Genomic DNA, 15,288 nt, shown 5'->3' on the forward strand with positions numbered 1-15,288 from the left:
CATGTAATAAAACATGAACATCAGAGACTTTTCAAATTCAATCTATGGTTCAAGACGCATCGGCTAGAAATTAGTACTACGCTGGTGCTGCCCTCAAACCCCCAAAGAGATAGCTCCGGGTCCCGCTGACTCTGTCGGAGCCGCGGCCATGACTGATCCGATTTAGCGCCGGCTCTCGCTGCCGGTGAGGCTAGGGTCTTCATACTCCTACCCACTTTCTTTGGGACGACCAGATAGCAACCAAGGTCTCGGGTCTACCATTTGTCGATTGGCATTTTGCCTGATTCTGGGGTTGAATGGCGTTATTGGTTAGCTGTGGCTATTGACGCCCTGTCTTCGATCTTCAATGCCAGTCTTATTGTTGGTTGGCAAGGGTCGTGTTTGTATAAAGACCGTAACCAACCTCTGTCTCTGGACATTGCATCTATTGGCAATAGCGGCGGTCAATTAGATCTAACGACTGTTTCCCTGGGCATTTAACTCTAACCTTCCGTTACGGTCAGCATTGAAAGCGTACAGCATCATGGCCGACAACATCATCACCGCCGCCAAAAGCGGTCGTTTCAGCGAGATGAACGGAACCATGCTCTTCCTGTTAATGTAAGATAACATCACACAGCTGCGCTATTCCCATATTTATCCAATTCGCACTTGCTCAACACCTACTGATGACTTCTCATAGGTATATGTGCTTCTGCTCATTCAACTTCGGTTATGACGTCGGCAACTTTGGATCCGTTCAAGGAATGCAAGCTTTCGGTCGTCAATTTGGCACCTGTGACAAGGAGACAGGAAGCTGTTCCCTTCAGCCATGGTTATCATCTGTCATGACCTCTGTCCCATTTATTGGGAAGGCCTTGGGTACGGTGACTTGCGGTATCATTGCTGAGCGATGGGGAAGAAAAATTGCCATCATGGGACTTATCATTGCTTCATTCGTGTAAGTGCTCCTTTTATCGCTGTTCAGCGCATCCTGGCTGACCTCAACAGTGGTGTTCTCCTGCAAACTACGGCAACCACCGCCGCACAATTCACAATCGGTCGCTTCATCTCCTTCGCCATGACAGGCATGACTATCGTCGTCGTTCCCATCTATCAAGCCGAGACAGCCCCCAGAGCACTGCGCGGCCTGGTGACCTCTTCACTCCAGCTTATGATCAACCTCGGCGCCCTAGTGGCGTCGCTTGTTACGTGGCGTACCAGCTCGATGAAGACCAACGCTGCTTGGCATATTCCCGTGGGTTTGCAATTCCTTGCACCTACGTTCCTGCTCGTACTATGGTTCTGGGTCCCTGAAAGTCCCCGATGGTATTTACTCTCGACCCTCATAGTCATCTATATTGTACTAACGCTGCTAGGCTTCTTGCTAAGGACTACGTACAGGAAGCTACCAAGTCCCTCCGCCGAATCCGAAAGGACAAATCTGAAGAAGACATAGAGTTCGAGATCCAGGCCATTCAACACGCCCACTCCAACGATCACAAGGGTAGGTGGGCTGAACTGTTCGATGCTAAGAATAGGCGCCGCACTATGGTAGCTATTCTCGCCATGTTTGGACAGCAGATTACAGGCCAGGCTTTTGCCTCGCAATACTCGGTCATTTTCTACCTGTCTCAGGGATTTGGCGCAAGAAGCTTCGTCTTCTCTGTTGTTGGCTCTGTCGTAGGTCTTGCATGCCTCTTTGTTACGTGGTTCACTGTCGACCTGGTTGGCAGAAGAGTCTTGCTGCTTATTGGTGGTACCGGCATGGCGATATTTCTATTTATTGTCGGATCAGTTGGAGCCATCCCAAACCCCAATGAGATACAAAAGAATACTCTCGTAAGTGCTTGGCCCAGTTACAAGGTTACATGTTACTAATAATACATAGGTGGCTTCCTTCATACTCTTTCCCTCCTGCTATGCCCTCTCTTGGGCGCCTGTCTCCTACATTGTCCTGTCTGAAGCAGCATCCAGCCACATCAAGGAAAAGACCAACCTTCTCGCCTCCGTCATTTCCGTCTTGACCACCTTTGTAACATCATTCACGCTTCCCTATCTTCTGAGCAAGCCTTATGCAGGACTTGGCGCCAAGGTCGGATTCATCTACGGAAGCTTCTGTGTAGCCATGGTCGTTCTTGCATACTTCTTTATTCCCGAGCTCAAGGGCCGAAGCTTGGAAGAAGTGGATCAGCTGTTTGCAAGTGGGCAGCCTTTGAGAAAGCTTGGTTCTCTCGAGACCAGGACAGCAGAGGAAGCTTTTGAAAGTGACTCGAAGCAACAGCCCAGGACTGAGGTGAAGGAGTTGGTGTAGTAGTCAAGGCAGCATGTTATAGACAACATTTGACTAAGTCATGAATAGGTGCCATTAATGTCAAGTTTCCTACTTTGACAATCAGTTCATGTAGCCACATCCTACTCTATGTCCCCTAATAACTATAGGACCGTATATAACAAACTGGCCATTCATGTTCCCCGCATAGAGAAACAATCCATGTTAGGCCATCCGTGAATCCTACCTACTCCTTACAGCCAATTTGTGTTACGACCCCAGCGTAGTATTAGGCCAAGGCCGCCCAGAATAAATATGCATAACCCCGCGCCGTCCTATATCCAGCAACCATTTAAGGAGTGCTCCGCGAGTAACAATTGGTGCGGTTGGTGTCAAGGACGGGCCGGTGGCAATAACCTACCTGCTTAGGTCTTTCTATCAGGGGCCAAGTGCAAAGTCCGTGAAACGGACTTTATACATCGCGAACTATTCTCACCGAATATGAGTTGCAGTGCAACCTAGTCAGGTTCTCATGAAAGAAACATATCATATTCAGTCAACGATTGAAATGTAACTAGAACACATTATCGGATAAATCTCCAGATTAGCAGGAACATATCTTTGTAATGCTTACGATGAGCTTTGGGAATGCAACATCTAAAACTGCCAAGCAAGTGTTTATAGCATTATAAAATAGCAATTACGCCGCTCCTAAACAGCATTCTTCACCAGCTACAATATTGCCTCCGTGCCATCAACAGAAACTATTTGTTGCACGCTCGTCAGTCTCAACATCATCACCCAAAATGAAGAACTTCCTCGCCATCATTCTCGCGCTTCCGGCTGTCTTTACCGCCCCAGCAGCCAGGGCTGGAAGACATGTCAAGGCTTGCGCTTGCGCCAATGACGCTGGCGAGACACAAATCGGCGGCTATTGCCCATACATCGCCGGCAGCAACGTCAACGTCGATGGCCAAGATTATGTAAGCCACCTTCGCTCAAATTAACTACAAGTCAGACCGCAACTGGCGTGTTTCGCTTGGCTTCCTTCATTCCTTTGTTCATGAGGGGTTTGATCTGGAGGGCTGCCCGCTATACTGAAACAAGTGCTAATAACACCTTTTGTAGTGCTTTCCTGCTGCCACTTGGTCGGAGTATATGGACACCCGCTTCACTGCCGAGTTCTGCCCCGGCTATTTCCCGGGCTACCCCAACCCAGTATGCAAGACTGTCACGGTGTGCCCGTTGATTGGAGACTACCAGCAGATCTGTTAAGTGTGTTAGCGTCGGCCGGTGGTACGAATTGCATTAAACAATAATTCAACTAGAATACAAAGATGAAGTACTAGATCAGTCGGCAGCCTCTTCGTCTGACGAATCCTGGCCATAATGCTGCAAGATCCCCCTCGATGCCTTGTCTTTTCTATCTGGTAGTAAACGCAACTCTTCCATCATCTGCTCTCTATCGAAGATAATCTGCGTCAGCCCAACAAAACGATCTTTAGCTCTTATCCTTGGGTTACTTGCTATCTTCTGCACCGTAACCAACGTGTCGCCATCAAATTCAACATCGGGAAAACTAGAGAAATCAACGGCTTCCAAATCTGCATCTCCCGTTGGTGACCAGTTCGGAATGACCTTACTTCTAGGCTCGAAGACTATTCTTCCTTCTTTCCTGTTATCCTTTTGTGCAATATTGGACAGGAAGATAGCAACGAATCTGGGAGGTTTTGATCCTCTCTTCTTGAACACGACCATTGCAGCATAAATTTCCGTTTGGCCTTTTCCAAACAGCTCTCTCTCGTCTGCCTGGTGGCTGCTTCTGTGAATGCGGCGTGGCATTATCAGTGGTAGTAAAGGGGGTGTCTCCGATGCCCATGCGGTGTCAGACTCATGGTCGCTGGGGAAGATACCGTATAGACGGTAGTCTGCCGTTCCTCGAGGAAAGCAGAGTAGGAACGGGCTTCCTGCTTCACGAGGCTGCCACGACGGGACTGAGAGGATGGTCGCATATGGCTTCTTGACCAGAATGCTTCTTTGCATCGCTGTTGATACTGTGTCCACGTGATTGGAAGGTTCTTCTGAATCAACTGATGTATGCTCGTCTCCTTTGGAGAGAATTTGCTCTTCTTCGTGAAACATTATACTGTCCTTCCGAGCCATCTTTACCGGGAAAAAGGTTTTAGGCCAGATCAATCGTAGGTACCGCTGCGACTCACCATTTCCCTTCCGGAGGAGTGGTATCCATATTCGTGATACATAACGCGTTGTCGTGGTACTCGTAGTCTCAATGTCCCAACAATCAAGCACGCCAAATACGAAATGAGGAACCAAAGTAGGCACAATGGGCAGAGTGATCTGCAGGCCGGTGTTGGTCAGATGAAATGAGTAGGAATGATCTCCTGGTGTGTAATGCCTCTGCAGCTGCGGTGAGCTGCTAACAACCACGGACTGAGAGTCGGAGAACTCCCAAGGTGAGCGAGGGAGAAAATCGACATATTGCAGTCGGGATGCAAAGAAGCTATGATCTGCATATTTGTGGATGATCTCTCCAAGTAGTCTGGTGAAAGCTTCAAAGCCTTCGCCGTATACCAGTGGCATGGAGATGTCGAAGAGTCCGAGGAGAGAGTATGCCTGGTCCTCAATACGTGTCGTTGAACGGCTTGAAGCCCAGGCCATTCTCTGTGCAACGCTGTATCTCCGCAGTGGATGTGCTTTGGACAGCCTGCCCTTGAGTAGACATGACCAAGGGATGCCTGTGATCTCGGTGATGCAAGGTGCCAGCTCAGACTTTGTCGCTATCAGAGTCCAGTTGCTGGAGAAGAAACTGACATTCGGCGGTGCGATTAGTTCCTGGAGAGTCCAGCCTCTTGTGAACCATCTTGCATTCCTAAACGCACTATCCGCCTTTGTGCATTCATCCAAAGTCATGGCAGGGACATCCTCGAGGTATACGTAGCAGACAGCAGATCTTCGGTACCATCTGAACATGGAATTAATAGCCTCAGATAGCTCCGCAGAGCTGCTCTTGTCGATACAATTGGTGTCTACCCAAACGTGGCCCAACTGGTCCTTGGCAGCTTGAGCACAGGCCCAGACGATCTTCTGAAACCCGGGCTTGAAGCGGCGGTTCTTGCGATCGGCCCAGTCTTGTAGTGAGACTTCACCGTCGCCCCAGGTATGCGATAGAATAGCATATTCGGGAATGGACACGTCAAAGAATTCTTCCACCTCGAGGGTCGTGGTATTGATAAGTCGCATTTTACCTCCAAGATGGCTGAAATATTAAGAATTGAAAGGTGAGATGTTATTATTGTCCTCAGTAGATAAGTCGACCCGTGACCCATCGCGCAGCCTTATGATCGACCGAAATCAGCCCGTTTGTGGCTCAGCGTCGGATCTGTCGAGATTCCAGCCCGTTTGATTGGTGGTGTGAACACAGCCGCTAGGCTTAGACGGCAACAGCATAGCGCACAACATTATCAACCTACCCTAAGCTTGATAGATAATTTCACCTTCCAGTTACACAATATCCGATTATTTCTCACTATTACAACCTTGAAGCTATAAAAGAAATAGAGTTTTTAAGTAGACATGCCTCTCTGGGAGGCTCCATAGATGGTGAGTTAGTTTTTCTACTAAGTAGTAGGATCAGTACCAAACGGCTCACTATAACTAGATAAGAGGCCCAAAAGTGAGAGTCTGCTAAAACTTCTAGGGAGGCAAATGTCTGTATAAATTTGATTCGATAACTAAAATCTCATTGCAAGATAATGCATCTTTCACCCTTTAAGTAAAAGCCTTATGAAAGTTATTAAACCCTGGGTCGACCTCCTCATCATCTGGCGTTCCATAGCCGCCTCCTCCAGGCGTATTGATCTGGATATACTCTCCAGGCACAAGATGCACAATCGCCTTGCCACCCAGATTAATTGCTTCCATCTCAAGCTGCTCATTGAACTTAAAAGCAAGGTTTTCGCCCTTTTGGCCTCCATAACCCCCAGCCATTCCGTACGGTCTGTACACCCGTCGATCGCTCAGGATACTGAACTTGAGATTTGCGCGCGCTTCGATCTCGCGAATGATGCCATCGCCACCACGCCAGCGACCTTTTCCGCCGCTGCCCTCTCGGATGCCATATCTTCGTACAAGGACGGCAGTGCGCTTTTCTATCACTTCACTATCGGTTTGACGGGTGTTCGTGGAATGGACCTAAACGTGGTGAGTGAACGATTCAGAATGAACGCGAAGGGAGCAAAGCACAACTTACGTGCACGCCGCTCGCACCGTTGTAGCCCTCACCAGCACCGACCCCTCCGCCAATCGACTCTCCGTAATTCCACCCTGGTTCAGTCTTACCCGTCACTGGATTCTTGCCCCCCATGCCCCAACCGAGAGCATTTGCACAACCCTGACTTGCGCCAAAGCGACCGAAAGCACGGAGGACTAGGTCGATTACTCGCTGACTTGCTAGTGTTGAGCCACAGATGGCCACAGTCGGAGTGGGATTGAGGATAGAGCCCACGGGCACGCGAATATCGCATGGTGCTAAGCAGCCTTCGTTTAGGGGGATTTCAAGATTGACCAAGCATCTGATGCTGTAGATAATCGCCGAGTGGGTGATAGAAATTGGACAGTTATAATTTCCCCACATCTGGGGACCTGAGCCAGCGAAGTTATATATAGCACTACCTGTGTCTTTGTCGATACTGATCCTGACTTTCATGACAGTGCCATCGTCCAGGTAATCTGTCGCTGATAGAGGACCCGGATGCTCATGAGCCAGTTTCTTGAAGAACTCCCGTACTGCAAGCTCTGCATTATCTTGGATACCCGTCATGTACTTGTGCACCACTTCTAGCGAATACTCGTTGCAGAGCTTCTGAAGGAGGGTTATACCGCGCTGGTTAGCTGACGTCTGTGCTTTGAGGTCTGAAATATTGTCTTGAATACGGCGTGTTGCGCTGCAGCCAGGATAAGTACCGACTTTCTCAAACGCGGCCCGGACTTCACTTTCAAGAAACTCGCCACTGCTGACGATCTTCATGGATGGTACTATTATACCCTCCTCCCATAGAGACCGCGACTCGGGCATCATACTAGTGATACCCATACCGCCGATATCGGTATGGTGACCTCGAGACGCAACGTAGAATGCTATCTGATCTCCCACGAAAACAGGTGTAACCACTGTTAAGTCCGGTAAATGGGTTCCACCCCAAGATGGATGATTCGTTAGAAGAACGTCGCCAGGTTTAAGCTTTCCGCTCCAGTGGCGGTGCTGGGCCTGGACAGCAAATTGCATGCTTCCGAGATGGATGGGGATGTGGGGAGCGTTGGCGACAAGTTTGCCCTCGGGGGAAAAGATGGCGCAGGAAAAGTCGAGTCGTTCTTTGATGCTGCTTGAGATGGATGTTCGTTGGAGGGTGTTGCCCATTTGCTCGGCGATTGCCATGAAGCGATGGGCGAAGACGGATAGTTTAATGGGACTTAGGGTGTCTTTCGATGTAGATAAGGTCCGTGAAATAGAACACTTGAGGGATTGTTCTTCAGAAGCTATCTTTTCCAGCACAACATAGTTGACTAGAATATGTGCCTGGAAGAGAGATTCCACAAGTATTGTCTGTGTCTCGTCGATTATAATTGCTGGGCCGTTGATAAGACTTCCCTCAGGGATATCATCCAGCTTGAAGACTCTCGTCTCCTGCCATGAGCCATCAAGGTATACTCTTTGCCTCACAGCACTGTCGGAGAACAACTTTCGCTTACTTGAAGCCATCTCTTTGCATGCTGACGTCTCATGACTCGGTGCACCAGTGCTTCCTGAGCCTCGAACCTTGACAGATTCGATGATAATAGGCCTATTCATAGAAAAGGCAAATTCGCGTAGATGCAGAGCTGTGAAGGCAGCAGCATAGTCGCCATCGGCGGGTTTAGAAATGGAAAGATTTGTATCAGTGCCAAAATACTTCAACACAAGTGCCTCGTCAAAAACCAAGCTTTCCTCTGAAGCCTTTTGGGACACCAACTCCTTAGTCACCTTGTCCTTCAGTGTTAGAAAGAGGCTTTCTACCCCTTTCATGGCTTTTATGTCGAGCTCGGCTGCGAATGGCTCGAACATCTCATACTGAAGCTCCGCATGCGCGATACCATGAGCTGAGAGCAGCGATGAAAGTTTGTGTATGATCACGCGCTTGATGCCAAGCTTATCAGCAATAGCACAAGCATGCTGGCCACCTGCACCACCAAAGCTCACGAGATTGTGGCTCTCAGGAGCGTAGCCTCTAGCCTCGGTTGCGTTTCGGATAGGTCGACTCATTGTCTCGTTGGCTATGTTCAAGAACCCTGAAGCTACCTCCTCGCATGTAAGATCCTGAGACGTCTGCCGGTTGAAGTCTTGAGTAATTTCCTCAAACTTGCTAGCCACGATTTCTGTGCCTATTTCTTGATCTCCAGACTCTCCAAAGATGGCAGGGAACGACGAAAGTACGAGCCGTCCGAGGAACAGATTGGCATCGGTAACGGTCAGAGGACCTCCCTTTCTATAGCATGAAGGCCCCGGGTGCGCTCCAGCAGACTCTGGGCCAACGGATAAGAACCCATTGCGGGCAAACAAGATTGATCCACCTCCTGCAGCTACAGTTGCAATATTAAGCATGGACAGGTTGATAGTTCGCCCAGCGATGGATGTCTGTTGGAGAAAGTCGTATTTCCCGTCATATCTCGACACATCAGTGCTTGTACCACCCATGTCGAATCCAATAACAGGTGTCCCCTCATCAACGTCGAAACATTTCGCTGTACCCACAACACCGCCAGCTGGTCCGCTCAACAGTGCCTCGTTTCCTCGAAACTTATCGGCCTGCTTGAGCCCACCGTCAGAGCACATAAACTCTACCCTCTGGGGAGGGATCTTGAAGCCTGCTTGGAAATTGTTGATGTATCGTCTGATGATGGGGTATAAGTACGCTTCTGAACAAGTAGAGTTGCTCCTTCTGAGGAAGTTGATCGCTGGGCTGGTCTCAGACGAGATAGTGACGAATTGAAAACCGACCTTCTTTGCGATTCGGGCTACCATCTTCTCGTGGTCTGGAAAGATATAGGCATGCATGAAGCATACTGCGAGCGATGTGTAGCCTTGTTCCAGCAGGACCTCGAGCTGTTGTCGTACGATTTTCTCATCAGGTCTCTTGAGAATCCGGATGACTTCACCGCTTGGAGTTTTGACCAAGTTCGCATCGTTCTCGACGTTGACTGTTTTTTGCTTGTGAGGGTTCAGATCATAGTCTTCTATGGTGACTCTCTCATCAATCTCGATAACACTAGAGTGGAGGGCGGTTGGCTTGCGTATCTCAAGGTTGAACAATTCAGGACGAGACTGATCTCCAATAACGCAAACGTCTTTGAAACCTTTGGTAGTTGCAAAAGCAAACTTCTCGCCATTGCCCGTGAGGAGAGCATTCGTCGCAACCGTGGTACCGATACGGCATGATGCTGCGATATTTATCAGCCACGGAAGAAATAATTTGGCAACTAAATTCACCTATTCTTGAAGCATCGAGCTTCTCACCGGCAGGAATCGTCTTTCCTTCATACTTATCTAATACCCTTCGAATTGCCTCCGCTGGTGCATCTGGATAGTTGGATGGGTCCTCTGATAAGAGCTTGAAGATGAAAGGGTCGTTTCCATCAGCGCCTGTAGCGATCACGTCACAAAATGTGCCGCCCCGATCGATTGAAACTCGAATGTCACCCATGATGCCCAATACGATTTCTCGAACTTGCTACATAAGCGCATAATGCCATCTGATGCTGGTTTTGAATCATTGATAGAAGCGATAGCTTTGGACAAGCCCATTATTCCCGCTATGGCGCAATTGGGATCTACAACAATGATCGGCACGGCCCCGACATATTCCTCCTGATCGAGGAATTTTCTTGGTATCGCCTCGACTCCGAACTGGCTTTCGCCGATCAGTTTGGCCTTTTCCTTGTCACGCTATCAGCATCACTAAATCGATAATTTTACTTGCATGCTATCTTATCTCATGGAGGCTACTCCTTCATGCTGGAATCGGTTAATTCCATACTATCCAGCACACGGCGAAGGTTTCAACAACGTCAAGCTACGCCTGATCAAAAAGGAAGCATTTATTCATCATGTAATGTCTAAGCAATATCTAGGCCACCCAAAATCATCGATCATCAGAGCTCCGTTCATTAGAGTAATCCTATAATTCTAAAAACTCCCTGATCTTGGAAATTACCAAGTCTGTTTTCTCAACATGCACGCTATGGTTTGCGCCGGGAACCACGAGCAATTCCGCATTATCAATCCGATCAGCAATTAATCTCGAGTTATCTGGGCCTGTTAACATATAAGCATCCAGTAAATCAACGGAGAGACCAACCTGGTGGACAAATCCAGTCCTGTTCGCCAACAATGACCAAAGTCTTGGCCATGATACTACTCAATCGGTCGACATAATCAAAGTACTTTTCTTTCTGGGAATAAAGATCGTCTGCCTAACATTAGTGCTATACTATAGCCTACGTTGGTGCATATGACTTACTGTGTGACTCTGCGACATAAACCGTATCACGGCAAGACCTCAAGCCGGCATTTGCATCATAATCTTCTCGATACAGAGGCATCATAGCAAAATGAACCAGCCTGAAATCTTCGTCGTCGTCATATGCGCCAAAGACCTTGTCTCGCAGCATATCTTTTGAGAAGCTGGGTACTTTGCTGATTCTTGCTTCGAGGGTCTTGATGGCGCCCGCTTCATCTATGGTCGGTGTAAGAATAAGGGTTCGAACTAAACAGTTATGAGACCTACGGTGATGCGAGGCTGCAGTTCCTCGTAGAATCAAGTGTGAAACTTTGAGGGGATAAATGATGGCATATTCCTGCGCGAGAAAGCCCCCGAAACTTCCACCGCAGATAATAACCTTCTCATCGGGTCCTGAGAAATGCTGTCGCACACCTTCAATATCATCGACGATCTGTTTGAAAGTGTAAGGTTTTGTACGGGAACTTTGGCCGTGCCCCCGAAAGTCAAAGGAAAGCACACGGATCATATCATTGAGACGGCTGTATACTTTGTAGTCAGACCTATGATCACCTGCTATTATTAGACGTATACTCTCAGTCCAAACTATCAAAACATACCCATTCCTCTTCCGCCGTGAAGAGTAATCATTAGCGGCGCATCTTTTGGTCCGCTCAGCTCGTAAGCGAGCTGTGCTCCATTTACTGTGATGAATTCAACCATTTTGCCCGCATTGAAGAGTTGTTGAAGTTCAACAACGGCAAGACATGACCGCCAGCGGAAATGCCTCCCTCAACGCCAGGATGATGGAAGCGATCCAAGGCCACCGAGGATGATCCGAGCCTGAGCAACTGGTCCGGTTCACCGATCTTCACCAGGCGGGATTTCCCCGACAAGGAACCAAGTTGCCTCTTTGAGTAATGATTGCGGCCTCAGTGCGCGAATAACACAGGGTTCGCCGAAGCACGCAATTGACTATCTAATGGCAAATGGTTTGGTACATCCAACTTGACGTTACATAGGTAAAGTACTGAAATACCACTGCTCCCATGAGGGTTACTTTCATATCACTTCTGCGTCCTTCTTCAGCATTCACGACCGCTTCACCGTCAATCGTCACAATGGCTAGTCATGCAGTGGGCGACAATGGCATCAGTGCAGCACCCTTAGCCGCTACTGTTGATGCCAAGAATCGTGCTTCGATTACTTCTAGCCCTGCAGCTGCAAGTTTGAAAAACGACGCTATTGCTACAGTGGTCAGCAATAGAAGATGGTTCAGCTGGCATGAGCCTGGGACGTCACCAGAGGAAAAGAAGCTTATTTTCAAGCTTGATTGGTTCATGCTGAGTTTTGCATGTCTGATGTTTTTTATCAAGCAGGTAAGTACTATGCTACCGGCGCTTACACTATGCTAATTCAAGCAGCTTGATCAAAACAATATTTCCAATGCTTATGTGTCAGGAATGGCGGATGAACTCGGCTTCGGTCCTGGAAACGAACTCTCCTGGATGAATACCTATTTCTCCATCGGCACAATCTTGGGTGGTCTCGTCTCCAACTTGATCATCACCGTCTTGCGTCCTCGAATCTGGCTCTCAAGCTGCCTCATAACCTGGTCCGTTTTCGTCCTGGCTCTGTTTAAGTGTAATTACGCCTATCAATTCTATGTTCTTCGGTTTTTCATTGGTGTATTTGAGTCCGCTGCTTGGCCTGGCGTTATGTATTGCTTGGGTTCCTGGTATCGCAAGAGTGAGCTAGCACGTCGAAGTGGGCTTTTTGTAATGAGCGGTGTTATCGGCCAGATGTTCTCTGGATATCTGCAAGCTGCTCTATTTACTGGCATGCATGGCAAAGGAGGGATGTCCGCTTGGCGATGGTTGTTCATTTTCGATTTCATCCTCGCTATCCCAGTTGCGGCCTATGGATTTGTGAGTACTTTTTGTTCACTTTGTCACATCTCTTTGCTGACAAGATGGTTAAGATCACTTTCCCTGATACTCCACATACCACAAGAGCCTTCTATTTTAACGAATGGGAAAGAGAAAGGTCCCGCCAGCGTATCGAAGAGGAGGGCCGCAAGCCCGTGGGAAAGATGGACTGGAGTGTTATACGTCGAATATTTGGTTCTTGGCAGGTGTATGCGTTTACGGCAGCATACTCTTTCTGGACTTTGACATGTGGAAGGTAAGATGATGCCTAACTTTCTGGCAAATTCGGCCTCTAACGGGCAGCAGTTACGTGATGCAGTACTTTGGGATCTACCTGAAAAAGACCGGTTGGTATACGGTACCTGAGATCAACAACATCCCAACTTGTATCGGTGCTGTCAACTTTGTGGTTATGGTATCAACAGGCTACATCGCCGATAAGCTCGGTGGGCGTGCTCTAGTCTGTGGTGTAGTAGGATGCTGGATGATTCTCAACTACTCCATCCTCACCGCGTGGGACGTTCCTCACAAGCTACGAATGGCGGCTTTCATCATGCACGGCTGCTACGGATGCTTCACACCTCTGATCGCAGGCTGGGCCAACGAGGCTTGTGGCGGCGACCAGCAGAAGCGTGCGTTTGTACTGAGCTTCATGGTTTCTGTTGGTTCTGCGGTGGTTATTCCCTTCCAGCAGATCCAGATGGCATCTGGTGAAGCTCCTGAGTTTGCAAAGACGCATGGATGGGGAAGCGCACTGGCCTGGGTTGTGGCACTGACACTGTGGACTGGTGTTGGTTTACCCTTGGTGCAGAGATGGAGGCAGAATGAGGTTGTAGTAAGTAATCGAGAGGATGAGGTGACTGAGGTCTAGGTACTCTTCTATAGTTTCATGCCTTAATATCGAAGTTCAGATAAAGAGTCCATCTTCACATCCATGGTGCGGGCCAATGGAGCATCGTCGGCAAAGACAACCTTTCTGCTACAGAATTTATTGCCGTCACCACCTTCGCTCTCGTTCCGATTTCTCAAGGCACTCGCCTGCCATCGCATCCTAGGAAGTTCGTTATCCTGGCGACTGAGACTGGCGGCATTGCAAAGCCCCCAGGCCCCAGGACTATGAACAATGTCTGAAAGGTCCATCGCCAAAGGCGCAAGTGCTGTATCGCAGACTCTTTTCGTCTTTACCATCATACTCGCGCCAAAACCGAGGATTGCGGAGAGTGTAAGAGTGGCATTCATCCCCAGCCAAATATAGAGCTTGACCTTGTGTACTGCGACGTAAACGACAGGCTCCGAAGCTTTGAAGGATATAAGTTCGGTTTCGTTCCATAATCTCCTCATTAATGCACTCCAGGATGCGTGGTAGCCCAGAGTCAGCATGCCCGTCACATAGTCATCCAGATCCGAACTGATCCAGGGTTGACTGAAGTTCTGTAGAACGGTATATTTGAGGGTCTCAGATGTAAAGTCCAGAGCCAGACTAGCCAGCCAGTCATTTTCAAGAGCCTCGTCATTTCGTCTCACAGAGCAGGTAGTGTAGGATTGCGATGTCGTGTCAGAGGTGACAACTTTACAGTCTCGTGCCGGGTACATTCCTGCTGTTATTGCTACTTCCGCAAGCATGTAGCAGTCATAGTAGCTAATTTCTTTGTATCCATTTATAATTTGAACCTGGTGCTGGGCAACGGGGGAGAGCTTTCCGAACTGCTTTGTTGTTGTGCGGCATCTATCTCTTTCGCTGATGCTAGAGTCAGGTGCAAGTGGACCATCAAAGGGCTCAACTCCTGGGAGCTGGACTGCCACCAATCTAATATCATGGAAGATAGTTGTGTTTTTAGGTGACTTTCCTTGTGGTGTCCATTTCTGATCCATGATGATAGATGTCGCACCAACTAGTCTGATCCCAACAGGCTTACCGACATCAGAGTACTCAGCATTGCCAGCATATATCGACTTGTTTGTGCTTGATGCGTCGATCCATCGGACGTCGGCGGCAAAGTAAGGGAGCGGAAGGTTGACTCGACTACCAGTCGGCATATATTCACTCGTGTTGAAGTATCTTCGTAGATGAATACGGTCTGGCCTGAACGCGTAGTAAGGTTCATTCGCTGTCATTGCTGCAGCACTAATCACCGCTGTTGCACGCGTATCGTCGTATAGAATCGCCGGCCAATCAGTATGGGGACCAATCTCTCCGATCAACGCTGGAGTCTCTCTATTGAGTAGCGTGATACCGGGTATCCACAAGAGCGAAGAAGACGCGAGTGGCGCTGCGAAACTATGAGGCCACATCAATGTGATGGCACATGTTGCCCATAGAGACCAACGCAGCGATGTCTCTGTCTCGACTGCTGGTAATATCGGGACACGTAGGCTGAGGAGGCGTTTCAGATCTTCAATAAGTAACTTCATTTGTTGATAAGAGCCTCTTATGGCGAAGAGCGTCTTATATCGAGGTTGGTTATTATTCTTTAACATGCAATTAGAAGGACGAGCCTTGAGATGTAATGTTTGCGATTACAGTGAAATGCAGAGATTAGAGACGCAAGGATGGGTA

At 48.6% G+C, this 15,288-nt stretch overlaps 6 protein-coding genes across 6 annotated transcripts; 3 read left to right on the forward strand and 3 right to left on the reverse strand.

Annotated features, from left to right (window-relative positions):
• Nucleotides 1–523: 523 nt before the first annotated feature.
• Nucleotides 524–2,293, forward strand: FOBCDRAFT_207031 (general substrate transporter; the record flags this gene model as incomplete). The annotated part of the gene is made up of 5 exons (XM_031190944.2): nucleotides 524–600; nucleotides 683–940; nucleotides 991–1,308; nucleotides 1,359–1,821; nucleotides 1,871–2,293. 5 exons carry the CDS (start codon nucleotides 524–526, stop codon nucleotides 2,291–2,293), a joined length of 1,539 nt encoding a protein of 512 aa, XP_031032175.2.
• Nucleotides 2,294–3,057: 764 nt separating this feature from the next.
• Nucleotides 3,058–3,526, forward strand: FOBCDRAFT_279929 (uncharacterized protein; the record flags this gene model as incomplete). Its single annotated transcript, XM_031190946.2, has 2 exons — nucleotides 3,058–3,234; nucleotides 3,380–3,526. 2 exons carry the CDS (start codon nucleotides 3,058–3,060, stop codon nucleotides 3,524–3,526), a joined length of 324 nt encoding a protein of 107 aa, XP_031032177.2.
• A 21-nt stretch (nucleotides 3,527–3,547) lies between these two features.
• On the reverse strand, nucleotides 3,548–10,008 carry FOBCDRAFT_253313 (Hydantoinase B/oxoprolinase-domain-containing protein; the record flags this gene model as incomplete). Its single annotated transcript, XM_031190947.3, has 6 exons — nucleotides 3,548–4,609; nucleotides 4,748–5,517; nucleotides 5,739–5,815; nucleotides 6,072–6,463; nucleotides 6,522–9,745; nucleotides 9,795–10,008. 6 exons carry the CDS (start codon nucleotides 10,006–10,008, stop codon nucleotides 3,602–3,604), a joined length of 5,685 nt encoding a protein of 1,894 aa, XP_031032178.3. The 3' UTR covers nucleotides 3,548–3,601.
• Nucleotides 10,009–10,482: 474 nt separating this feature from the next.
• On the reverse strand, nucleotides 10,483–11,526 carry FOBCDRAFT_244062 (Alpha/Beta hydrolase protein; the record flags this gene model as incomplete). The annotated part of the gene is made up of 5 exons (XM_059610580.1): nucleotides 10,483–10,619; nucleotides 10,663–10,773; nucleotides 10,825–11,040; nucleotides 11,092–11,379; nucleotides 11,424–11,526. 5 exons carry the CDS (start codon nucleotides 11,524–11,526, stop codon nucleotides 10,483–10,485), a joined length of 855 nt encoding a protein of 284 aa, XP_059465955.1.
• Nucleotides 11,527–11,924: 398 nt separating this feature from the next.
• FOBCDRAFT_244063 (major facilitator superfamily domain-containing protein) lies at nucleotides 11,925–13,602 on the forward strand (the record flags this gene model as incomplete). The annotated part of the gene is made up of 4 exons (XM_059610581.1): nucleotides 11,925–12,182; nucleotides 12,228–12,731; nucleotides 12,776–12,987; nucleotides 13,038–13,602. 4 exons carry the CDS (start codon nucleotides 11,925–11,927, stop codon nucleotides 13,600–13,602), a joined length of 1,539 nt encoding a protein of 512 aa, XP_059465956.1.
• Nucleotides 13,603–13,625: 23 nt separating this feature from the next.
• Nucleotides 13,626–15,143, reverse strand: FOBCDRAFT_145406 (uncharacterized protein; the record flags this gene model as incomplete). The annotated part of the gene is made up of 2 exons (XM_059608214.1): nucleotides 13,626–13,888; nucleotides 13,925–15,143. 2 exons carry the CDS (start codon nucleotides 15,141–15,143, stop codon nucleotides 13,626–13,628), a joined length of 1,482 nt encoding a protein of 493 aa, XP_059465957.1.
• Nucleotides 15,144–15,288: the final 145 nt, after the last annotated feature.

This window comes from Fusarium oxysporum, chromosome X, assembly GCF_013085055.1.
Source record: "Fusarium oxysporum Fo47 chromosome X, complete sequence".
Lineage (NCBI taxonomy): Eukaryota > Fungi > Ascomycota > Sordariomycetes > Hypocreales > Nectriaceae > Fusarium > Fusarium oxysporum.